Source organism: Lepidochelys olivacea (genome assembly GCF_965140295.1).
Source record: "Lepidochelys olivacea isolate rLepOli2 genome assembly, chromosome: 6".
Lineage (NCBI taxonomy): Eukaryota > Metazoa > Chordata > Testudines > Cheloniidae > Lepidochelys > Lepidochelys olivacea.
Genome location: NC_140416.1, coordinates 11,208,874 through 11,233,976, shown reverse-complemented (window position 1 = coordinate 11,233,976; position 25,103 = coordinate 11,208,874). Strand labels below are relative to the sequence as shown.

The window sequence follows — 25,103 nt, the reverse complement described above, 5'->3', positions numbered from 1 at the left end:
GCCCAATTGGTGCCCCTGATGATTAATTTATCTGGCAATGTGGGCACCTGTCCCACCAGGGTCTGGGACTGAGACCCATCCCCTCCCCACTCATCTGACATAGGGGCCACCAAACATCCATCCCTTGATTTGGGCTCAGAATGTACCTAAGGGCCTAGAAGTGGAAGGCTCTGTATGCTAATCCCAATGCTCCTGAGCCAGTTGTTCCCCAGTTTGTGGCCAGATTGGACTGAGGCACAATGAGAAGCAAATAGCTCCATCTTCCATTCTTGAACTTGTCAGATGGTCAGTCCCCTTGGTTGTGATGCTTCTTAAAAGGGTCTTTATTTCAAGCCAGGAACTCCACCATACATGTTTATGATTATTAAGCCCTAGTTAGTGGGTGGGGGAATGTGGCTCATGGGGTGTTTGCTTGTCAGGAATCTGGTAGTGCTAAATGGAAAGTAAAAGTTGTGAAATCTGTTGGGATTCTCATTCTTTTTCAGGCAGAACAGATGCTCCTGGTGCATGGCCTGGTACCCAAGTTCAGTGGATAGTCTTCTGAGAGGAACAGGATGGCTGAAGTACCAGGGCTAAGAAGTGAGACCTCCCCCACATCCAAGCCATTGGAACTTGAACCCATAATTTGCTCCTGGGCCAGGGAATCAGTCTCCAGGTTTGGGGCCATCCAGGATCTCCTCCTTTTCTCTCCCCCTCAGGTCTACGTCATGGTGACCTTACCCTCCGTGACATCTGCTTCCTTCTTGCCCTTCAAAAGTGGCCTCCATAGCCCACCACTACCTTAGCCCTGTCATTCCAAAGCACAACTTACAATTTGCCCTCAGACACATTGAAGGTAGTCATGTCACACTCACCCACCATCCCTCTATCCACTCACTCCCAAACAAGTAATCACACCCCATCCTTCCCTACCCTCAACTGTCCCTCTAGAAGATGGATGGAGATCACCAACATATTTCACCCAAGCACTGTCAGGCAACAAACACTTTTGCTATTGAACTGGGTGAGCGAGAACCTAGAGGTGAAAGGCTCCATATCGAATTCCTGAGTCAGACAGTCACTCAGACTGTGGCATGCCCTACATCCTATTTCCCAGTCCACTGACTTTAGCTCTCTGTGCTGACCTGGGCTCAGATTCAGACCAAACTACCTAGAGGCGTAAAGCTCCATATCCCAGTTCTCATCAAGAAACCAGTTACTCACTACATGGCTGTATTGTAACTGGTGCCCAAAGTGTGGAAGGCTCCAATCCCATTGAGGTACCCACTCTCACAACATTTGGCCAGACTGAAATGAAGAACCAAGCAGTGAATGTATTCGTATCCCATTCAATCCTTCTGTGCCTTCTGTCCCATTCTTTAAAACAACCCATAGGCATTGCTTTTCAAAGCTTAGACATCCCTGAACTCTCACACCTTCCCTTTAGATGATGCCCCATTTTCGGGTCACAGACAAGTGAAGGTGGAAATCTATGGACTTTTAGTGTTCTCCAAAATTTTGTTAAAGGACATTCTGGAAGATCTTATCAGGAAGGTTTACATTTCTTATCAGGGTTATTAATTCGATAAGAAAAGCTCTGAGCTGTGTGTTTATAAGAAGCAGCACCCAGGCATTTCTCTACATTCTCCTATCATCACCACTAGCTTGCGTTTCAGAAAACATCATGAAGTGGCTTCTGCTCCTGAGTTTGGTGGCGCTCTCTCAGTGCCAGGTGACAAAGTGAGTATTGTGGGAACACACCACTTTGGGCTGCTGAACTCGGCTTTCTACATAGCAATGTGTGATTATCAAGTGGAGTGTCTGCACTTCTCTCATTCTCTTCTGTACTCTCCATTCATGTATAGGAAGCAGTTGGGAACTACCCCTTAGCTTTGTGTTCTAGCGGAGGAATGAGGAAGGCAGGTCTTGTGGTGAAGGCACTGGAGTGGCACTTGAGAGATCTGGATTAATTTCTGTCTCTAATACAGACCCCCTCTGTGACCATGGGCAAGTGACAGAGTCTCTCTCTGGGGATCAGTTCTCTGTGATAATATTAGTGTTTATTATTTGTATTATCACAGCATGTAGGACCCACAAGTCATGGATCAGAACTCCATTGTGCTAGGCACTGGAAGACTGTCCCTTCGCTAAGTAGATAACAACCTTAGAATTAGAGAAGAGATGACAGATGGATACAGACAGGCCGATAGGGGAGTACAAGTACATGAGGGACAGTGGTCTCTGCATACCAGCAGCCAAACTTTTATTCATGTTGGGTTTTTCATAGGCATCTTGACAGAAGAGAGGTTTTAAGGAGGGATTTGAAGGAGGACAGTGAGGTAGCTTTGCAGATGTTTATGGGGAGGACCCAGGGCCATCCCTAGCCATTTTGGTGCCCTATGCAGCCGCCCCCCCCCCCCGCGTCCTGCGGGAAGTGGAATGACCCGGCCCCAGCCTGCTCTGCAGGCTGGGGCTGGGTCACTCTACTTACTGCTGCCAGTGAGTGCAGGGAGCCCGACCCATCCTACAGTCCTCAGGGGAAGGGCTGGCTGGAGTGGGGGCGGGGCTGGGGCAGAGTAGGGGCAGGGGCCATGTGGAAGAGGCAGAGCAGGGGCTGGAGCAGCACACAGGTGTGTAGGGCACCAGGAAATTTGGTGCCCCAAATTTCCTGGTGCCCTACGCAGCTGCGTACTTTGCATATGGGTAAGGACGGCTCTGGGAGGACCTCCCAACCGTAGGGGGCAGGTCGGGGGAAGCATGAAGATGCTTGATTGGAAATTTTCCAAGTGGGCAGTGGAGGCTGGCATCATGGGCCAATGGGAGGCGAGTATCGATAGCTTGATAGCAAATGAGGGATGAGAGGTAGGGTGGGATTGTTTGAGTGTGAAGGGCCTTGAAAGTAAAGACAAGCAGCTTATGCCTGATGAGATGGAGGGATGCAAAGAGAGGACTTTCATGGTGTCAGAGGATGCTCCACTGACTGCTGGATAGTAACTCTTCCTGGCCTCTCTGGGGATTAGATCTGTGGGGCCTACACCCCTTGCACTCCATCTCTTTGTTGCTTCCTCTTGGTTTGCAGACCCTCTGTCACTCCAGGAACTACGGCTGCTGCCTCCTCGTGACTTGGCCATCTGTCCAGGTCACGATGTGGCTTCCCCTTCTGGGGTATCCCAGTCCCTTCTTATATCCCTTCTTAGGCTCAGGCAGTCTTTCCATTCTCTGCACAGCTGGTGCCACTTCCCCAGTGGCTCTTAGGGGAACCTGGACCCATTCTCTACTCTGGGTTCCAGCTCAGGGACCCTCTAATCAGCAGCCAAGATCTTTGCTGCCACTTTCCCTAAGCCTTTCCTACCTATCTGGCTTCCACCCCTCTCTGGGTTGGCCAGCCTCCCAACTTCCTCTTCCCAGGGAGGCTACCTGCCTCTGTAGTTTCAAAACATGCCGCCCTTCTCCCAGGGAGAGACTGCAGCCTATTTCCCTGCAGCCCCCTTCTGCTGTCTTCTCCCCAGCTTTATGGAAGCCCTGCCTGTTCCTGCACAGGTGGGCTTCTTCTAATTAGGGCTTTTCGCTCAGCTTTAATTTCCCCCAGCTTGCCGCCTAATAGGTTAATTGGCCCCTCTGGCCTACCTTAACCCCTTCAAGAGGAGTGTTGGGAGGACACGCCATCACACGTGGTCAAAGTGACACACTAGGAAAATTATCTTTGCAGCAGCATTCTGAACGTGCATGAGTAGGGCAAGACGACATTTGTCAAAGCCAGGGAAAAGAATGTTGCAGCAACTGAGGCATGAAATGAGGAGAGCTGGGACGAGAGCTATAGTTGTCTGAAGGAAAGGCTGCATCTCAGAGAGCTTATGCAAGAAGATTTGGCAAGATTTAAACATAACCCGGATGTGAGGAGCTAGAGAAAAGTCCATGTTGAAGATGACCTCAGGTTATGGCCTGCGTGAGAGGCAGGATGGGGTGGTTGCTGACAGTGATCAAGGAAAGAGATAGTGGGGGAGGGCTTGATGGGAGGAGGAAGATTAGGAGCTCTGTTTTAGTCATGCTCCTCAAGCATTCCGTTTGACTCCGTATTTCCTCACTCAGGTGTCTTCAGTTGGCATACTGTGAAGCTATGCTGGGCTGATCTGACTCATCTGCAGGGGGTGGATGCAGGGTGCATCAAGGATCCAGAGTTACACAAATAACCCTGCTTCCTTTACATACATTTACACATCACATTCATTGCATTTACTGTGTATCACACATTTGGGGATTGGCTTGGTTACTTTATAGGAACCAATCCCTGTACAGCATGCTCTATCCAGGCCATGTGCGACTTACGCATCTTTATGTTCCCATCTTATCTTGTCCATTGTTACCTTGTACTTTGTAAATGATTCCCTTGATGTTCCCTGCCTTATATTGGCTAGTTCAGCCATTCTCTCTTGGCTTACCACCCACTTACCTGTCCTGGTTAGCACAGACATTCTGTGTTCAGTCGACTGATCTATTAACCTCTCTAATCCTGTCTCCCAAAAAATGAGGCTTCCCCCATGTTCAATTACTCCCATCAAGCCTGGCATACAAAGCCAAGATTTCAGTTTGGACATGAGGAGACAGGTCTAGCCGAGGGCGGTAGATTTGTGAGTTATCGGTATAGATATAGTAGTGGAATTTATGTTTGTGGATAAGATTGCACAGAGATAAGGGATAGAAGGAAAACAGACAGGGACAGAGGATCCTTCCAGAAAGTTGAAGGGTGGATCCACTAAAAGACATCAAAGAGTGATTACAGATATAGGAGGGAGAACCATGAGAGTAGAGAGACATGGAAGCCAAGGGAGAACGTGATTTCAAGCAGAACAGTGTGGTCAACGGAGTCAAGGCGGCTGATAATACTTCCCTTGTCCATCTTGTCTATTTCCGCTGGGTCATCTCTCTGTCATCTCTAGTACACATGTGCTGGAATTTTCCAAGGGTCCTATGGGAATTATGTGCCCAACTCCCATTGACTTTCAGTGCACTGGGACCCCAACTCCTTTACACTCCTTTGATAATCCTAGGTTTACTAAGGGGTCTCAGTGCAATGTAAAAGCTGGATTGCACAGTATTCCCTGACTACTGCTTATTTGTTACTGATCAGTCTCTCTCCCCACCCCTGTTGATTAGGGTCTCCCTGAAGAAGATGAAATCCCTGAGGCAGAACCTTAAGGAACATGGCTTGCTGGAGGATTTCCTGAAGAAACACCCTTACAACCCAGCCTCCAAGTATTTCCCCAGCCTGGCCAACGAGGATGCCAGTGAGCCCCTAACAAACTACATGGATGTGAGTATGGCAGGAGAGCAGGTCTTGTAGCCTCCCTCTCCTCATCAAAGCTTCCCACTCCTCTGCCAACACCTGATCTCTCCTCCTCCCAAAAGTGCCCCAACACACTCCCTTACCCATGTGCTTCCAACCAAGCTCTCATCTTGCTGCTGCCAAGAACCTGTGCTGGGCCACCCAGCCCTGATTGGATGGTGTCAAGATTCCTTTGCCACTCTGAACTCTAGGGTACAGATGTGGGGATCTGCATGAAAGACCCCCGAAGCTTATTTTTACCAGCTTAAGTTAAAACTTCCTCAAGGCCTTGTCCTTGAACCGTATGCTGCCACTACCAAGCGTGTTAAACAAAGAACAGGGAGAGAGCCCACTTGGAGACGTCTTCCCCCAAAATATCCCCCCAAGCCCTACATCCCCTTTCCTGGGGGAGGCTTGTTAAAAATCCTCACCAATTTGTACAGGTGAACACAGACCCAAAACCCTTGGATCTTAAAAACAATGAAAAATCAATCAGGTTCTTAAAAGAAGAATTTTAATTAAAGAAAATGTAAAAGAATCACCTCTGTAAAATCAGGATGGTAAATACCTTACAGGGTAATCAGATTCAAAACATAGAGAATTCCTCTAGGCAAAACTTTAAGTTACGAAAAGACAAAAAAACAGGAATATACCTTCCATCCAGCACAGCTTATTTTACCAGCAATTTAACAAAAGGAAATCTAACGCATTTCTAGCTAGATTACTTACTAACTAACAGAAGCTCTGAGACTGCATTCCTGATCTGTTCCCCGCAACAGAATCACCCAGACAGATGAACCCTTTGTTTCCCCCCATCCCGATTTGAAAGTATCTTGTTTCCTCATTGGTCATTTTGGTCAGGTGCCAGCAAGGTTATCTTAGCTTCTTAACCCTTTAGAGGTGAAAGGGTTTTGCCTCTGGCCAGGAGGGATTTTATAGCACTGTATACGGAAAGGTGGTTACCTTTCCTTTTATTTTTATGACAGATGGGATTAAGAAGAGCACTGGGAACAGCACTCCCAGGGTCTGCTGGCTCCCCCCTACTCAACGCCCCCTCTCACACACTGTTATTTATGGGGACTAGGGCTAAATGACTCTGTGCCTCAGATGCCAGTAGGTGCTAGGAGCCATGCTTGGCAAAGTGATGGCAGAGGAATACCAGGTCAGGCTGAGCCTGTAGCGAGGGCACCATAGCCCAGACCCTCAGCTGGTGTAAATCAGCTTGGGTAGCTATAAGGGTTTACACCAGCTGAGGATCTAGCCCTTGGATGGCAATGGTTCCCTCTCTTTACATCGTTCTTTGTCCTGCTTTGGCAGATCGAGTATTATGGAACCATCTCCATTGGTACCCCAGCCCAGGAGTTCTCTGTCCTCTTCGACACCGGCTCTTCCAACCTGTGGGTGCCCTCCGTGTACTGCTCCAGCACAGCCTGCAGTAAGTCACCTGTAATGCCTCTTGCCTTGACATTCCAGCTGGGCAGGTTGATTGAAATCATAGAGATTTACATTAGTGAGGAAGAACCTTAATTGAAATAATTGATTTTAATCTTGCTTTGCATTTGTACTTTTTAGTTATTTTTCTAAAGGAAGTTGATTCTCACTGGTTTGTTACCACTATAAACATGTTGAGGCCCCATCCTACTCACACCATCCCTCCTCCCTCTGTCGTTCACTCTCCCCAACCCTCTCTCACTTTCACCAGGCTGGGGCAGGGGGATTGGGGTGCAGGCTCTGGGTTGGGGCCGAGGGTTTGGGAGTGTGGGAGGGGGCTCTGGGCTAAGCCTAGGGCAGGCGATTGGGGTGCAGTAGGGGGTGAGGGGCGTGGGCTCTGGGAAGGAGTTTGGGTGCAGGAGGGGGCTCAGGGCTGGGGGTCGGGGTGGAGGAGGGGATATGGGGTGCAGGCTCTGGGAGGGTGTTTGGGTGCGGGAGGGGGCTCAGGGCTGGGGGTCGGGGTGGAGGAGGGGATATGGGGTGCAGGCTCTGGGAGGGTGTTTGGGTGCGGGAGGGGGCTCAGGGCTGGGGCAGGGGTTTGGGGTGTAGGGTGCAGGATCCGGACAGGAGGCGCTTACCTCAGCTGGCTCCCGCATGGTGGTGCAGCAGGGCTAAGGCAGGCTCTCTGCCTGCCCTGGTCCCACGCTGCTCCTGGAAGAAGCCAGCATGGCCCTGGGGAGGGGGAGGGGGAGAGGGGCTCTGCCCGCTGCCCTTGCCTGCAGGCACCAAAGCCGCAGCTCCCATCGGCTGCAGTTCCTGGCCAATGGGAGCTGCAGAGTTAGTGCTGGAGGTGGGGGGAGCGCATAGAAACCCCCCACCTCTCTGTCAGGGGCCTCAGGAACATGCTGGCTGCTTCTGGAAGCAGCACAGGGCCAGGACAGGCAGGGAGGCTGTGTTAGCCCTGCTGTGCCGCCGGACTTTTAGCGGCCTAAAATCTCCCGGATCGGCTTCAGTAGCCTCCAGGAGATAGGGCCTGATTCTGCGAGACTCCCGGCGAAACCAGGAAGGTTGGCAATACACATTTATTTACGCAATTATATAGCTTAATATACAATTATTCAGATAAATAATTTGTACTTTTTTCAATTATTTTAGAGAATGGTGAGGGATGCATTTCTTATTCACTATGTAATTATTTTTTGATTTGTGTCAAACTCAATTTGCATGGAAATTGGAATTCACTTTAAAATGCAAAATCCAGCTTTTAAAAAAAATTAGTTAAAACTCCTTTGAATGGGCTGGATACATAAGAAAGAAAAATTTATCAAAACATGTTTTGCATTTAAAAATAACAGATTTATGAAACAAAGGAAGTGTTATCTGTAGTTAATGAATTGAACTGATTGTTTCTGATCAGCGTTTTCTGATTTTAGAACTTGCAGAGCTCATCCTCTCGCACCTAGTTTTTACTCAGAGATTGGAAGAGGAAAACAAGCATTCCCACTTTTCAATTTCCAATTAGTTTCTTAAATTGGAATGAACTAGTCCATGAACTGAACTAGTTAATAAACGGATATAAAGAAAGTATTCTCTTTGCACTTGCAGAAGAGCCTACTGCTGTCAAAAGCTTGTTTAGTACTTGAAGAAATTGTGTTTCCAGATTATGAGAGCACTGAAATTCCTCCAGTTCCACTGACTTTCTTTAAAGGCAGAGAACATGCAGTGCTTAATAGTAACATTTGTATGTAATTTAGATGATTTTAGTGGATTTTAGTAAGTTTAGACCTTAACATATGTTGTCCTAATGTCAAGGTTAATTTTAAATAGGATTTTTAAAATCATCTATTTTTATCCACCTCAGAAGCCAGAGAGCAGTAGGTCTCCCTCCATTATCCCTCCACGTGTTGCATGGTGTCAGAGGGAAAACAGGCCCTAGTCAGACCCGAAGCTAGATCCACAAAGGCACTTAGGTGTGGTAATGCTGAGCGCTGCAATGCTTGACTCTTCAGCACCCTGTCCCCACTAAGGAATTCATAGCCTGTTTAGGCATCCAGGCTCTCTATACAACACATGGGGAGAGTTACAAGTGTCCGTCTGTGACCATCTGACTTTTCTGTACTTGCAGCAAACCACAACCAATTCAACCCATCAGACTCCTCCACCTATGAGGCCACTAATGAGAGTCTCTCCATCCAGTATGGCAGTGGCAGCATGACCGGATTCCTGGCGTATGACACCGTCCAGGTAAATCACAAGAAAGGATCAAGATAGGGAGTTATAAGGACAGGACGCATCTGGGAATCTAAAGAGGAATTCCACATGGAGTGAACCGGGAGAGGGGGATAGAGAAGAGTAGAGAAGAGAGGAGATAAAGCCAGAGAAAGAGGTGGAAGACACAAGAGCAAGCCAGAGATCATCTGCATTTTTGTATCATGCTCGCTCTATTTTACCCACTTACAAGCAGAGTGCAGCTCATATGTTGACTCCTATTGAAGAGGGTAGGGTATACAGCACCACTGCTCCCTACTGTATGGAACAGAGCTGCTCTGCTGTATACAGTTAGTGCCTTTGTATGGCAGGGAGGCTTTTAGAGCAGGAGGATCTCAGTTTTCTCTCTGCTGTTGGCTTGAAGTGTCGAGTGAGTGTGGCATCCAGAATAGGAACAACTGCGAAATCCTAGGTGATCAAAGGGGCTTTATAGGATTGTTCATACATATAATACCCATTGACACTATTCTTAATGCTGGGGCCTCATTCTGATCTCATGCTGATAACTGCCCACTTCAGCTGAACGACTCCACAAAGAATGAAATCAAAGTCAGACCCATTAGCGCCTACGCACGTAACCCAGTCATTCTTAGGCTGTTCCCATATGTGGGGGAGAGCAGAGTTCAGCTTCTGAAAACTTCCCACCCATGAAGTTCCCTCTGGTAGGACTTAGCAGCTTCTCCTCGGGTATAGCATGTGTCTGATTGTCTCCATCCCTCCCCCAAGATTGGAGGCATTGTGGACACCAAACAGATCTTTGGCCTGAGTGAAACTGAGCCCGGCACAGCCTTTGAGTACTCCGAATTTGATGGGATCCTGGGTCTGGCCTTCCCAAGCATCGCCTCTTCTGGAGCTACCCCCGTCTTCGACAACATGATGAATGAGGGTTTGGTGTCCCAGGACCTCTTCTCTGTCTACCTGAGCTCGTAAGTCAAGGCTGGAAACAGCCCATCTACTGCAGTGAGACTCACGTTCGTATAGTGCCTCTCACACTGAGTGACCCCTGCAATGTTTGCATTAGAATTGCCCAAAAGCAGCTGTCATAAATATAAAGGGAAGGGTAAACCCCTTTAAAATCCCTCCTGGCCAGAGGAAAAATCCTCTCACCTGTAAAGGGTTAAGAAGCTAAAGGTAACCTCGCTGGCACCTGACCAAAATGACCAATGAGGAGACAAGATACTTTCAAAAGCTGGGAGGAGGGAGAGAAACAAAGGGTCTGTTTCTGTCTATATGCTGCTTTTGCCGGGGATAGACCAGGAATGGAGTCTTAGAACTTTAGTAAGTAATCTAGCTAGGTATGTGTTAGATTATGATTTCTTTAAATGGCTGAGAAAAGAATTGTGCTGAATAGAATGACTATTTCTGTCTGTGTGTCTTTTTTGTAACTTAAGGTTTTGCCAAGAGGGATTCTCTATGTTTTGAATCTAATTACCCTGTAAGGTATTTACCATCCTGATTTTACAGAGGTGATTCTTTTTTACTTTTTCTTCTATTAAAATTCTTCTTGTAAGAAACTGAATGCTTCTTTTCATTGTTCTTAAGATCCAAGGGTTTGGGTCTGTGGTCACCTATGCAAATTGGTGAGGACTTTTATCAAATCTTCCCCAGGAAGGGGGGTGCAAGGCTTTGGTGAGGATTTTGGGGGAAAGACGTTTCCAAATGGCTCTTTCCCAATAGTAAACCCGGTTAGACATTTGGTGGTGGCAGCGAAAGTCCAAGGGCAAAAGGTAAAATAGTTTTAAATAGGAAAATAGGCAAAAGGTAAAATAGTAAAATAGTTACCTTGGGGAAGTTTTAACCTAAGCTGTTATAAGTAAGCTTTGGAGGTTTCATGCAGGTCCCCACATCTGTACCCAAGAGTTCAGAGTGGGGAAGGAATCTTGACATGGTAGCAGAGCAGTGGGATCAACTTGAAATCATTTTGAGATCAATTTGAGATTTTTTGAACCAGAAACACAGATTTTAAAAGGGATTTTTTTTTCCTTTGGGCTGCTGGAAAGCAGGTTTCCAACTGGAAGTAGTTGGAGTTCTTTTTCTCTTCTTTGGGGCCAAAGCAGAGACAAAAGGGAATTGTCTTTTGTGAGCTGGAGTTTTCTTTACCTAAAGACAGGGTAGTTAACCTTCTGCAGGGAAATTCACAAGTCTTCACAGACCTGAAGTTGTTTTTTTACCTAAGAGCAACTAGAGGGGTTTTCTGCCTATTTGCCTGGAGACAAAGGTGTGAGGGGTTTTTTTTTTTAGGATTCCTCTGTAGGCTGACAATCACTATCAGAGAATATAGGTATCATATTACAGCACAGCAAAATTTTACAAGCCAAGTTTTTTCTTTCTTTCTAACTCTTGGGTGTAAAGTTAGTTAAAAACAGAGAGGTTAGGATTACAGACTCCACGGTTCAACAAAACCTGGAATTAGCCAGATTGGAGGCTGAGGAAAAACAATAGGAATATGAAAGATGGATAGAACTCATGCGAATGGAGATGGATGCACATGCAGCCAGGGAAAAAGAAATGGAGGCTGCCCACAGGAGGGAAATGGAGGCGAAGGACAAAGAACTGGAGGCAAAGGAAAAAGAGAGCAAGCATGCACTGGAGATGGAGAATGCAAAGGCTCAGCAGAATATATCAACAAACCCTAGCAATTCTTGTCCAGGTACCACTGCCCATCCCAGAAAGTTCCCCACCTACAAGGCAGGCGATGATACCGAGGCCTTCTTAGAACACTTCGAAAGGGCCTGCCTTGGGTACAACATCTCTACAGACCAATACATGGTAGAGCTGAGGCCGCAGCTCAGTGGACCCTTAGCTGAGGTGGCGGCTGAAATGCCTAAGGAACAAATGAACCAGTATGAACTGTTTAAAACCAAGGTGAGAGTCAGAATGGGGCTAACCCCCGAGCATTCCCATCGGCGGTTCAGAGCCCTAAGGTGGAAACCCGGACATGTCATTTACCCAACATGCCTACCACATTGTGAAACATTGGGATGCTGTTAAATCTCCAGCAGATTTGCCCTTCCTAATGCAAATGGAACAGTTCTTAGAGGGTGTTCCTGAGGAAATAGAAAGATACATCCTAGATGGGAAGCCCAAAACTGTAATCGAGGCAGGGGAGATTGGAGCCAAATGGGTGGAGGTGGCAGAGAAGAAAAAAACTGGTCGCAGTTGGAGCAGATACCAGAAGGGACAACCTCAGACCACACCCTACTACCGGAGGCAGCCCAACGCTCCACCTACCCCCCAAGGAACCCTCCAGACACCTTATCGTCCTGCCACACCATTCTCCAGAAACCCACCTCGCCCCAATGACCCATCAGCTGGATGACGTTATAAATGCAACGAGCCGGGGCATGTAAAGGCCAACTGCCCCAAGAACTCCAACAGATTACAGTTCATTGATTTAATTGGGGATGGGTCCTGCTTTTGAGCAGGGGGTTGGACTAGATGACCTCCTGAGGTCCCTTCCAACCCTGATATTCTATGATTCTATGATTCATTGCACCGGAATCACACCAGAGGTCCTCAGGCCCAGATACCTCCCAGATACCCTTGGAGCGGAGGGAAACTGTGAGTGTGGGCGGGAAGAAGGTCCCTCCACGTGGAGGGACACCGGAGCACAAGTGTCAGCTATCCATGCTTCCTTAGTGGACCCCAATTTAATCAACCCAGAGATCCAAGTGACAATTCAACCCTTCAAGACCAACTCTTTCAATTTGCCTACAGCCAAGTTGCCTGTCCAGTACAAGGGCTGGTCAGGAACGTGGACTTTTGCAGTCTATGATGATTATCCCATCCCCATGCTGTTGGCAGAAGACTTGGCCAATCATGTGAAGTCAGCCAAGAGGGTGGGAATGGTCACCCACAGCCAGACTAAACAAGCTGTCACACCTAGCTCTGTTCCGGAAACTTCTACCAGGACCCGGTCAGAGGTGATGGACCCAGACCCCAGGCCAATGTCTGCAACAGCAGTAGTGGATCCAGTCCCAGAGACCCAGACAGAGCCAGTCCCAGAACCGGAACCGGCGGAACAACCAACACCAGACCCATGCCAGCACTGAACCCAGTACTTGCAATCCCAACACCAGAGGGCCCCACTGAACCTGAACCGGCAGCAGCCGATAACCCTACACAAGAGGCTCAGCCGGAGCCTGAACCCCAACATAGTGCACTAGCGGAAAGCGGTTCACAGTCAGCGGAAACAGCCCCATCCCCTACATCGCTTCCAGAGGGACCAAGCCTAAGTCCACAATCCAATGAGGAACTGATGTCTCCAGCATCAAGGGAACAGTTCCAGACCGAACAGGAAGCAGATGAAAGCCTCCAGAGAGCTTGGATGGTGGCACGGAGCAACCCCCTGCCTCTCAGCTCTTCTAATCGATCCCGGTTTGTTGTAGAAAGAGGACTTTTATACAAGGAAACTCTTTCTGGTGGACACCAGGAAGACTGGCATCCTCAAAGACAGTTGGTAGTTCCAACTAAGTACCGGGTCAAGCTCTTGAGCTTAGCCCATGATCATCCTAGTGGCCAGGCTGGGGTGAACAGGACCAAAGACCGGTTGGGGAGGTCATTCCACTGGGAGGGAATGGGCAAGGATGTTTCTACCTATGTCCGGTCTTGTGAGGTATGCCAAAAAGTGGGAAAACCCCAAGACCAGGGCAAAGCCCCTCTCCAGCCGCTCCTCATCATTGAAGTTCCATTTCAGCGAGTAGCTGTGGATATTCTGGGTCCTTTTCCGAAAAAGACACCCAGAGGAAAGCAGTACATACTGACTTTCATGGATTTTGCCACCCGATGGCCAGAAGCAGTAGCTCTGAGCAACACCAGGGCTAAAAGTGTGTGCCAGGCATTAACAGACATTGTTGCCAGGGTAGGTTGGCCCTCTGACATCCTCACAGATGCAGGAACTAATTTCCTGGCAGGAACTATGGAAAGCCTTTGGGAAGCTCATGGGGTAAACCACTTGGTTGCCACTCCTTACCACCATCAAACAAATGACATGGTGGAGAAGTTTAATGGAACTTTGCGGGCCATGATACATAAATTCGTAAATGAACACTCCAATGATTGGTTTCAGAGTAGCAGCCGTGTTAGTCTGTATTCGCAAAAAGAAAAGGAGGACTTGTGGCACCTTAGAGACTAACCAATTTATTAGAGCATAAGCTTTCGTGAGCTACAGCTCACTTCCTCAGATGCATCAGATGCATCTGAGGAAGTGAGCTGTAGCTCACGAAAGCTTATGCTCTAATAAATTGGTTAGTCTCTAAGGTGCCACAAGTCCTCCTTTTCTTTTTACTCCAATGATTGGGACCTAGTGTTGCAGCAGTTGCTCTTTGCCTACAAAGCTGCACCACATCCCAGTTTAGGGTTTTCACCATTTGAACTTGTATATGGCCGCGAGGTTAAGGGGCCATTACAGTTGGTGAAGCAGCAATGGGAGGGATTTACACCTTCTCCAGGAACTAACATTCTGGACTTTGCAACCAACCTACAAAACACCCTCCGAACCTCTTTAGCCCTTGCTAAAGAAAACCTACAGGATGCTCAAAAAAAGCAAAAAGCCTGGTATGATAAACATGCCAGAGAGCATTCCTTCAAAGTAGGAGACCAGGTCATGGTTTTAAAGGTGCTTCAGGCCCATAAAATGGAAGCGTCGTGGGAAGAGCCATTCACGGTCCAGGAGCACCTGGGAACTCTTAATTATCTCATAGCATTCCCCTCCTCCAACCAAAAGCCTAAGGTATACCATATTAATTCTCTAAGCCCTTTTATTCCCGAGAATTAAAGATTTGTCAGTTTACAGCCCAGGGAGGAGATGACGCTGAGTGGCCTGAAGGTGTCTACTACGAAGGGAAAAGTGCTGGTGGCGTGGAAGAGGTGAATGCCTCTCCATGACTCTTTGGCGTATGCAGCAACAGCAGATCCAGGAGCTGTGCGCTAGCTACGCGCTGATGTTCTCAGCCACCCCAGGACTGACTGAACGGGCATACCACTCCATTGACACAGGTAATGCTCACCCAATTAAAGTCCAACCTTACCGGGTGTCTCCTCAAGCTAAAACTGCAATAGAACGGGAGATCCAGGATAAGTTACAGATGGGTGTAATCCGCCCCTCTGGCAGTGCATGGGCATCTCCAGTGGTTCTAGTTCCCAAACCAGATGGGGAGATACGTTTTTGTGTGGACTACCATAAGCTAAATGCTGTAACTCACCCAGACAACTATCCAATGCCACGCACAGATGAACTATTAGAGAAACTGGGATAGGCCAAGGGGTACTGGCAGGTACTGCTAGATGAATCCACCAAGGAAAGGTCAGCCTTCACCACCCATGTCGGGCTGCATGAATTTAATGTACTCCCTTTCGGGCTGCGGAATGCACCCGCCACCTTCCAAAGACTTGTAGATGGTCTCCTAGCGGGATTAGGAGAATATGCAGTCGCCTACCTTGACGATGTGGCCATATTTTCGGATTCCTGGGCAGAACACCTGGAACATCTACAAAAAGTCTTTGAGCGCATAAGGGAGGCAGGACTAACTGTTAAGGCTAAGAAGTGCCAAATAGGCCTAGACATTGTGAAGAGAGTGGTCACTTTGGATGGGCTATTACCAGCAGGAGAGTGAGTTTGTGTGTGGGGGGGCGGAGGGTGAGAAAACCTGGATTTGTGCTGGAAATGGCCCAACTTGATGATCACTTTAGATAAGCTATTACCAGCAGGACAGTGGGGTGGGAGGAGGTATTGTTTCATGGTCTCTGTATGTATATAATGTCTTCTGCAGTTTCCACGGTATGCATCCGATGAAGTGAGCTGTAGCTCACGAAAGCTCATGCTCAAATAAATTGGTTAGTCTCTAAGGTGCCACAAGTACCCCTTTTCTTTTTGCGAATACAGACTAACACGGCTGTTACTCTGAAACAGGCCTAGACAGAGTGATTTACCTTGGACACCAGGTGGGTCAAGGAACTATCAACCCCCTACAGGCCAAAGTGGATGCTATCCAAAAGTGGCCTGTCCCAAAGTCAAAGAAACAGGTTCAATCCTTCTTAGGCTTGGCCGGTTATTACAGAGTATTTGTACCGCAATACAGCCAAATCACCACCCCCCTGATAGACCTAACCAAAAAGAAACAGCCAAATTCCGTGCAGTGGACCGAAGAGTATCAGAAGGCCTTTAACCAGCTTAAAGCGACACTCATGTATGACCCTGTACTCAGGGTCCCAGACTTTGACAAATCGTTCCTAGTAATCACAGATGCATCTGAACGTGGTGTTGGAGCAGTTTTAATGCAGAACGGACCTGATCAAGAATTCCACCCTGTAGTGTTTCTCAGCAAGAAGCTGTCTGAGAGGGAAAGCAACTGGTCAGTCACTGAAAAAGAATGTTACACTATTGTCTACGCTCTGGAAAAGCTACGCCCATATATTTGGGGACGGCGTTTCCACCTGCAAACCGACCATGCTGTGCTACAGTGGCTTCATACCGCCACGGGAAATAACAAAAAACTTATTCGGTGGAGTTTAGCTCTCCAAGATTTTGATTTCGACATCCAACACATCTAGGAGCTTCTAACAAAGTGGCTGATGCACTCTCCCGTGAAAGTTTCCCAGAATCAACAGGTTAAAATCATCCTTGAGATGTGGAAAATATTCTTAGTCTTTATATACTTGGTAGTATATTTAGAGGTGCCTGTGTCTTATTAACTCTGTTTTTTCCTAGAACTCCAGGAAGAAATCCCAGGCAGTGTTTCACCCTGTCCGTGATTTGGGGGGGCGTGTCATAAATATAAAGGGAAGGGTAACCACCTTTAAAATCCCTCCCGGCCAGAGGAAAAACCCTTTCACCTGTAAAGGGTTGAGAAGCTAGGATAACCTCGCTGGCACCTGACCAAAATGACCAACGAGGAGACAAGATACTTTCAAAGCTGGAGGGGGGAGAAACAAAGAGTCTGTCTGTGTGATGCTTTTGCCAGGGACAGAACAGGAATGGAGTCTTAGAATTTAGTAAGTAATCTAGCTACATATGCGTTAGATTCTGATTTCTTTAAATGGCTGAGGAAATAAGCTGTGCTGACAGAAATGGATATTCCTGTCTTTGTGTCTTTTTGTAACTTAAGGTTTTGCCTAGAGGGATTCTCTATGTTTTAAATCTAATTACCCTGTAAGGTATTTACCATCCTGATTTTACAGAGGTGATTCTTTTTACTTTTTCTTCTATTAACATTCTTCTTGTAAGAAACTGAATGCTTCTTTTCATTGTTCTAAAGATCCAAGGGTTTGGGTCTGTGGTCACCTATACAAATTGGTGAGGATTTTTATCAAACCTTCCCCAGGAAGGGGGGTGCAACGTTTTGGTGAGGATTTTGGGGGGAAAGACGTTTCCAAACGGCTCTTTCCCAATAATAAACCCAGTTAAATGTTTGGTGGTGGCAGCGAAAGTCCAAGGGCAACAGGTAAAATAGTTTGTACCTTGGGGAAGTTTTAACCTAAGCTGGTAAAAATAAGCTTAGGAGGTTTTCATGCAGGTCCCCACATCTGTACCCTAGAGTTCAGAGTGGGGAAGGAACCTTGACAGTCATCAAGCAAAATAAAGCAAAAACACGCAAGTCTAAGCCTAATACATTAAGAAACTGATTACAGGTAAAATCTCACCCTCAGAGATGTTCCAATAAGCTTCTTTCACAATTTGGGCCCAAGTTTTCGGGAGCAGAAATTAACGCTACTATCTCTAATGATTACATTAAAGCATCAGGACCATATCAAGCACTGCCCAGTGCCAAGGTAGGTCATCAGTATTACACTGACTCCTGGGGGGAAACATTCCCCCAAACGTGGTTCCCTCACTTAGCATCTTCTAGCACCATACAGAACCATTTGCTTGGTACTGACTCAGAGGGAAGAGCAGCACCTACTGAGTGACTGGTTTCAGAGTAACAGCCGTTTTAGTCTGTATTCGCAAAAAGAAAAGGAGTACTTGTGGCACCTTAGAGACTAACCAATTTATTTGAGCATAAGCTTTCGTGAGCTACAGCTCCGATGCATCCGATGAAGTGAGCTGTAGCTCACGAAAGCTTATGCTCAAATAAATTGCTTAGTCTCTAAGGTGCCACAAGTACTCCTTTTCTTTTTACTGAGTGACTGACACCACTGCCTCAAACACCTGGGCCTTTCCTTGAAGGTCTCCCATCCAGTTTTAGGGCAGGTCCAATCATGCTTAGCTTTTGAAATCTAGCAAGAGACAGGGCAAAGTAAGATTAAAGTAGGGGGTGAGGTGCCACTCTCATCCAACCATCCTTTCCTTTCTCTGTACTAGATGCTGATGTGCCCAGCTATGACTCTACCCCAGCACTGCCCAGCTGTGGTCCTTTTCTAACAGATGGGGCATTTGCTATTGTCTTGTTAGCCGACCATTCATGGATCTTCCTTGACTCTCCTCTCTTCCTTCTCCAGTGATGAGCAGAGCGGCAGCTTTGTGATGTTTGGTGGCATTGACTCATCTTACTACTCTGGGAGCCTGAACTGGATCCCTCTCTCTGCTGAGACTTACTGGGAAATCACCATGGACAGGTATCTCCCACCCCTTGGCCCTTCCCCTCAATCGTGCCACCTTGAGGAGACAGGCAATAGGTGGTGTGTGTGGGAGCTCAACTTGCAGAGTCTAGACAAGATGAGAGACAAAGGAGTAGGAATCACACCTTCCTTGGAGCTATAGGAAAGGGGCTCACCAGTGAGGAGGTTAGATCAGTGTTTCTCCACCTCATCCACATCAGGAACCTTCATCTGGCCAGCTCTGCTTAGCAATAAAGGGCAGGATGGTCACAACCCCTTGACATCTCTTTGTGACACCCAGGGTAGATCGGTCACAGTCCCAGAAGGATGTAGGATGATGAGTGATGGGCAATAGCCAAGGAAGGTTGAAGCTGAAACATTAGGGGAAAATTCTTGGCAGTTGGAGCAAGGGAATGGTGAGGCAGCTCCACAGGCCTCTCACTGCTGGCTCGTGGGCTGAGTGGGAATGAAATCGGGAGTGTGACTGGGAACGTTCCCCCCGACTCTCTCTCTTGCAGCGTCACCATGAACGGAGAGACCATCGCTTGCTCTGGTGGCTGCCGGGCTATCATTGACACTGGCACTTCTCTGCTGGCTGGGCCCCCTTCTGGCATCTCCAACATCAACTCCTACATCGGCACCAGCGATGGCACGGTAAGGGCAGGGAGAGGGAGAGATGCTTCTAGAGGTGTCTGCTACACACGGATGTGATGCTCCATCTCTCATTGGAGAACCTAGTGTCCGAGACGTGTCTAACCTTTCCTCCGTGTGTTGCCTCCCTCCCTGCAGATCAGCTGCAGTGCCATGAGCAGCCTGCCCAACATCGTCTTCACCATCAACGGCATCGAGTTCCCTGTGCCCCCCAGTGCCTACATTCTTGATGTGAGTGTTCTGCTGAGAAAGCCGCCTCGGGGCCTCTTATCGAGGGCTTGTGCCTGAGGCCATTGCACTGAGCATGCTGGCAATTGCCCCCTGCACAGCCGGCATGAGCCTGCAGGAGCATCACTGAGATGCAGCTCAGACTCTGTCCCCAGTATGAGAGTGGGGCAGCAGAGAGCTCTTCTCACAAACAGTTCCAGTGGGAGGGACAGTCAAGATCAAGGCAGGCCCACAGTGAAAGTGACATACCGCAAGAGCAGCGAGGCAGCCTGTAAAGCTGGCCACCATAGGAGATCACCAGGGCAGGGGCCTTACGGGGCTAGGAGAGAATTAAATGAGCAGCTACCCAAGCTGGGAGGCTAGATCAAGAGAGATCACTGCCTCGCGCTCCAGGGCTTGGGCATCTGAGCATCAGGAAGGAGTTTCCTTCCCCATGATAAAGGTTTGCTTCCCTCTGGGGAGGAATAGGCAAGCTGCTTTAACAGCACACAGCAACACCAGCTGGTAGCAGGCAGTGGGGAAGCCCAAATCCATTTATAATCACAGCAGGATTTCTGGTGGCAGAATGTAATTGCTTCCTTTGGAATCTGGCCAGGAGTCTGGAGAGAGCGCGCTCAGCCTCCCCAAGGGATGTGTCATGAACAGAAGTGGTCAGGACCTTGCTTTTCTTCCCATTTGAAAGTTTGCACCCCTTAGCCTGAAGCTGTTCCTAGGCCCAAATCCACAAAGGTAGGTGAGTGGGGGTTAGATATCTAAATAGCTCCAAACATTGGGGACCAACTCACCAGTGCCACTCCCTAGGGCCCATAGAGATCTCCCATCAAAGCCCTGACCCAGCCTAATGCTCCTTAGCTTGGGAGCTCTGACAGTCCAGCCGAAGATGGTACAAGCACAGGCATGTGCAGGCTCTACAGGATGATAACTCAAGGGATCATTGAAGTTCCTGCCCAGTAATTATGTCCTATTTTTCCTGGTGCAGGACTCTGGCTCTTGTAGCTCTGGCTTTGAAAGCATCGACCTCCCTACCCCCTCTGGAGAGCTCTGGATCCTTGGAGATGTCTTCATCAGCCAGTACTACGTTGTCTTCGACAGGGCCAACAACCAGGTGGCCCTGGCCTCTGTGGCATGAACACAGCGCCATTCCCGGGACACTGCCATGGAACCCTGACCCCAGAGAGTCTCCATTTCTCTAGATCCCCAACACCGCATATTGATCTAGTGACCCCACCCCACACTCACCCTCTGTCCTGTAATCTTACCCCCAGTAGAATGAAGTAATATAAGAGCATTCGAGTGAATAGTTTCTCTTTGATGGGGTGAATGACTCAGATTCCACCACTGTGAAAAGGGAGATGTACCTTCTGCCAGCACCGCTCATTCCTGACCGGGAGCCCCTATTGCTATTCTAGCCTTGCCCCTCCCCATCTCCCTCTGTGCCAACACTTCTCACTCCTGACCTGTTTGATTTGTTTACTTCCAACATAATGACAGGTTTCAGAGTAGCAGCTGTGTTAGTCTGTATCCATAAAAGGAACAGGAGTATTTGTTTCAGAGTAACAGCTGTGTTAGTCTGTATTCGCAAAAAGAAAAGGAGTACTTGTGGCACCTTAGAGACTAACCAATTTATTTGAGCATGAGCTTTCGTGAGCTACAGCTCACTTCATCGGATGCATACTGTGGAAACTGCAGCAGACTTTATATACACACAGAGAATATGAAACAATACCTCCTCCCACCCCACTGTCCTGCTGGTAATAGCTTATCTAAAGTGATCATCAAGTTGGGCCATTTCCAGCACAAATCCAGGTTTTCTCACCCTCCACCCCCCCACACACAAATTCACTCTCCTGCTGGTAATAGCCCATCCAAAGTGACAACTCTCTACACAATGTGCATGATAATCAAGTTGGGCCATTTCCTGCACAAATCCAGGTTCTCTCACCCCCTCACCCCCCTCCAAAAAACACACACACAAACTCACTATCCTGCTGGTAATAGCTCATCCAAAGTGACCACTCTCCCTACAATGTACATGATAATCAAGGTGGGCCATTTCCAGCACAAATTCAGGTTTTCTCACCCCCCCACCCCCATACACACACAAACTCACTCTCCTGCTGGTAATAGCTCATCCAAAGTGACCACTCTCCCTACAATGTGCATGGTAATCAAGGTGGGCCATGTCCAGCACAAATCCAGGCTCTCACACCCCCCCCTTTTTTTTTCCCCAGGGACACACACACACACACACAAACTCACTCTCCTGCTGGCAATAGCTCATCCAAACTGACCACTCTCCAAGTTTAAATCCAAGTTAAACCAGAACGTCGGGGGGGGGGGGGTAGGAAAAAACAAGGGGAAATAGGCTACCTTGCATAATGACTTAGCCACTCCCAGTATCTATTTAAGCCTAAATTAATAGTATCCAATTTGCAAATGAATTCCAATTCAGCAGTTTCTCGCTGGAGTGAAGGGTTAATGTCTAGCTATTCCACCTGGAAGCAGGCAGGGCACACCCTGACTGTTTCCTAGGAGCAATGCACACATTGCTCTATCCAAGGACAAGGGCTAGATATGAACCCTGAGAACTTGATTGTTTGGACAGCAACTGTGGGAGGTTTCTTTAGCCTGGGCTCAAGGCCTCAGAACCAGGATTGTAGTAGATAAAGGATGGTAACTAAGCATATGAATTAACATCATACATTCCTTTGTGTAGCAGTGTGTAATGTTTAGGGGGAGAAATATAATAAAAGGAGAAGGTGGAAGGCAGGGGGGGCAGAACAGCCCATCTCCGCTGACCAGCCTGTTTGCTTGCATAAAGCTGTGTTCTGTCTCATCACTGAACCGCAACAACTGGCGCCCAAACGTGGGGCCCTCAGCACTCACCTCGCCCGGCAAGGGTTTCAGACGCGTCACTCATCCACTTCGTGGATCCCGGTGAGTATTTTTCATTGTGGTAAGTATGGGAAGCTCCCTCTCTGCTTTGCAAGTGCAACACTGTAATGAGCTGCAGTATTTGCTGCGTAAGGCTCAGCATGACTGCCCGGCTCGAGAACTCACTCTCCTGCTACAGGAGGTGCGTGCCAAGTGCCCGTGGTATCCTGAAGCTGGAAGCCTTAAGCTAGCGGACTGGGAGCGATTGGGCCAGACATTGCACAAAGAGCCTCGGGCACCCGTGCAGGCTTTACATGCCTGGCACCTCTGCCGCGACGTGGTACAGCGTGTCGCCTCGGACAGACCCTCCCTCGTGAGGCTGGTGCTCTCGCCGCCCCCGTCCGCCCCTGCAGCCATCCCCCATCCTGGCGATGCGACACAGCGTGTCGCCTCGGAAAGGCCCTCTTCAGCACCAACAGAGGAGCTGCCGATCCTGCCACCCCCGTCCGCTCCTGCAGCCATCCCTCCCCCTGCTTCGCCCCCAGTGCCTCTATTACCACCGCCTCCCTGGCCTTCCCCACCGGAGCCGGTGTGTGATCACCCTCCCCCCATGGGGCCCCCCGGAGAGTCATCTGCATCTGCTCAGAAGCTTTCGCTGGTGCAACAAATGGTTCACGCAGCGAAAGCTCGATCAGATCTTACAGCAGAGGAGCTGGCTGATCTGGTCTCCGTTTGCCCGGTGACCTGGCAGAATGATGACCAGGGCAACCCCGTGGGCACCTGGACCACTGTGCCATACTCGGTGGTTAGAGAGGTAAAGAAAGCAATTCGTGAATTTGGCCTGACTAGCACCTTTGTGCGTGGTCTCATTGAAGGGATGGGTGCTGGGTACTCCCTAATCCCTGAGGATTGGAAAACGCTGCTGCGCATGATGTTGTCACCCAGTCAGTATGTTATTTGGCTTAGTGAGTATCGGCAGATGGCAGAACGCCAAGCCCAGGTATATAGAGAGCATGGTATCATTTATGAGCATTTGGCAGGGGAGGGCCAGTTTGCTACTATTGAGATGCAGTCTCAACTCCCTCAGGCCGTCTTCCCCATTATTTCCACCTGTGCCCAGCATGCTTTCAAGAAGGTCCCGGATTCAGGCAAGCCTACCAAAAGCTTTGTCAGTATCCGTCAGGGTGCCTTAGAGTCCTTTTTGGATTTTACCAACAGATTGCAGGAGGCTATCCTCCGACAGGTGGATAACACTGAGGCAGCTCACGAGCTCCTGTTAAAATTGGCAGTTGAAAATGCAAATGAGGATTGCCGCCGTGCTCTCCAGGCAGCACAAGTCTCTGGTATTTTAGAGCTCTCAGACATGCTGCAGGCGTGCCAGAACATTGGCACACAAGCCCACAAGGCTGGAGTTCTGGCTGCCGCCCTCAGAAAAACTGGGAAGGAGGGGAAGCGCTGTTACCGCTGTGGAAAGGAGGGTCATTTTCAGCGGGAGTGCCGCTCATCTAAGGCACCAGCCCGACCCTCAAAGAAGTGCCCCAAGTGTGGGAAAGGTTATCACTGGGCTAATCAGTGTCGTGGCGGGTCAGGAAACCGCGCGACGGGTCCCCCCCGAACCCAGGGCCAAACAGGGGTGTTTCCTACTCAGGCAATCGCTCCTCTGCCTTGGAATCCGTAGACTCTATGAGGGCAGCGACTGCTGGAAGTGCAGGGCTTGATTTGATCATGCAGGAGGACACTGACTTTCAGCTGCCAGGGGACGTCTGTGCCATACCTACACAGGTGAGGGGACCTCTCCCTGCCGGCTTGGTAGGTCTTGTTCTCCCTCGCTCACATGCTGGGAAACAGGGCTTTTTTGCCATTCCAGGGGTCATTGATGCTGATTACACTGGCATTATTAAGGTTTAGGTGTGGACTCATCTTCCACAGTCGCTCCCGCGTGGACGGTCAATTGCACAATTGATTTTAGTCCCCTATCAGGTGCCAGCTGCCGAGGATCGAACTCGGGGTGGAGGAGGCTTTGGATCTACGTTGTCTCACTCGCCGTCTCACAGCGCGTCGTCTCCACTTGTTGCTCTGACAATGTCAGTCCGCCCCTCGAAACCTCAGTTAACACTTCTCTTAAATGATGTTCCTTTTACAGGGCTGGTGGACACTGGAGCTGACGTTACAGTGATTCGTGATCTGGAGTGGCCGGTTAGTTGGCCTACGGTTCCTTCTAAAGAGTTGTGGGGGATTGGGGGTAGCAAACCCGGGCGCCAAAGTTTGTCTTGGGTCACGGTCTCTAAACCAGGAGGCCGTGCCCTTGCTACAATCCGCCCTTTTGTGCTCCCTGTCCACCTCAATATTTGGGGCCGTGATTTACTTACAAAGTTAGACACCACCCTCGATATTAACATCTGATGGCCCAGCAGTTTCACATTCCTGCTGATCATGCACGTTCCATTGTTCGTTCCTGCCCCCACTGTGCTGCTGCTGCTCCTACTTTTTCTTATGCCGTTAACCCCCGAGGTACCGCAGCAAATCAGCTGTGGCAAATGGATGTTACTCATGTACCACAATTCCGCCCCTATTCATTTTTACATGTTTCCGTTGATACTTATTCAGGCTTCCTTTGGGCAACCCCACAACGTGGGGAAGCCACTAACAAAGTTATTCACCATTTGCTGGCCTGCTTTTCTGTTATGGGTCGCCCTTGCCAAATTAAAACAGATAATGCCCCAGCCAACTGCTCTGCAGCCCTCTCCACCTTTTGTGCCCGCTGGGACGTCCGTCTTAAACACGGAATCCCTTATAATTCCACGGGCCAAGC

General features: G+C 48.8%; 1 protein-coding gene across 1 annotated transcript; it reads left to right on the top strand.

The window, feature by feature from the left end:
- The first annotated feature begins 491 nt into the window (after nucleotides 1–491).
- Nucleotides 492–20,969, top strand: LOC311522023 (pepsin A-like). Its single transcript, XM_084630853.1, has 9 exons — nucleotides 492–579; nucleotides 5,134–5,290; nucleotides 6,620–6,737; nucleotides 8,859–8,977; nucleotides 9,728–9,927; nucleotides 18,440–18,556; nucleotides 19,057–19,192; nucleotides 19,328–19,420; nucleotides 20,397–20,969. The coding sequence occupies exons 2-9, from the start codon at nucleotides 5,150–5,152 to the stop codon at nucleotides 20,544–20,546; spliced, it is 1,074 nt and encodes a 357-aa protein (XP_084486979.1). The 5' UTR covers nucleotides 492–579; nucleotides 5,134–5,149; the 3' UTR covers nucleotides 20,547–20,969.
- Nucleotides 20,970–25,103: the final 4,134 nt, after the last annotated feature.

Bases quoted from the DNA above. Each gene is read 5' to 3' on its own strand.
- LOC311522023 (XM_084630853.1), top strand. From the start codon at position 5,150: ATGAAATCCCTGAGGCAGAACCTTAAGGAACATGGCTTGCTGGAGGAT. The intron at 5,291-6,619 runs GTGAGTATGGCA...CTGCTTTGGCAG, and splicing joins CCCTAACAAACTACATGGAT to ATCGAGTATTATGGAACCAT. The intron at 8,978-9,727 runs GTAAATCACAAG...CCCTCCCCCAAG, and splicing joins TGGCGTATGACACCGTCCAG to ATTGGAGGCATTGTGGACAC.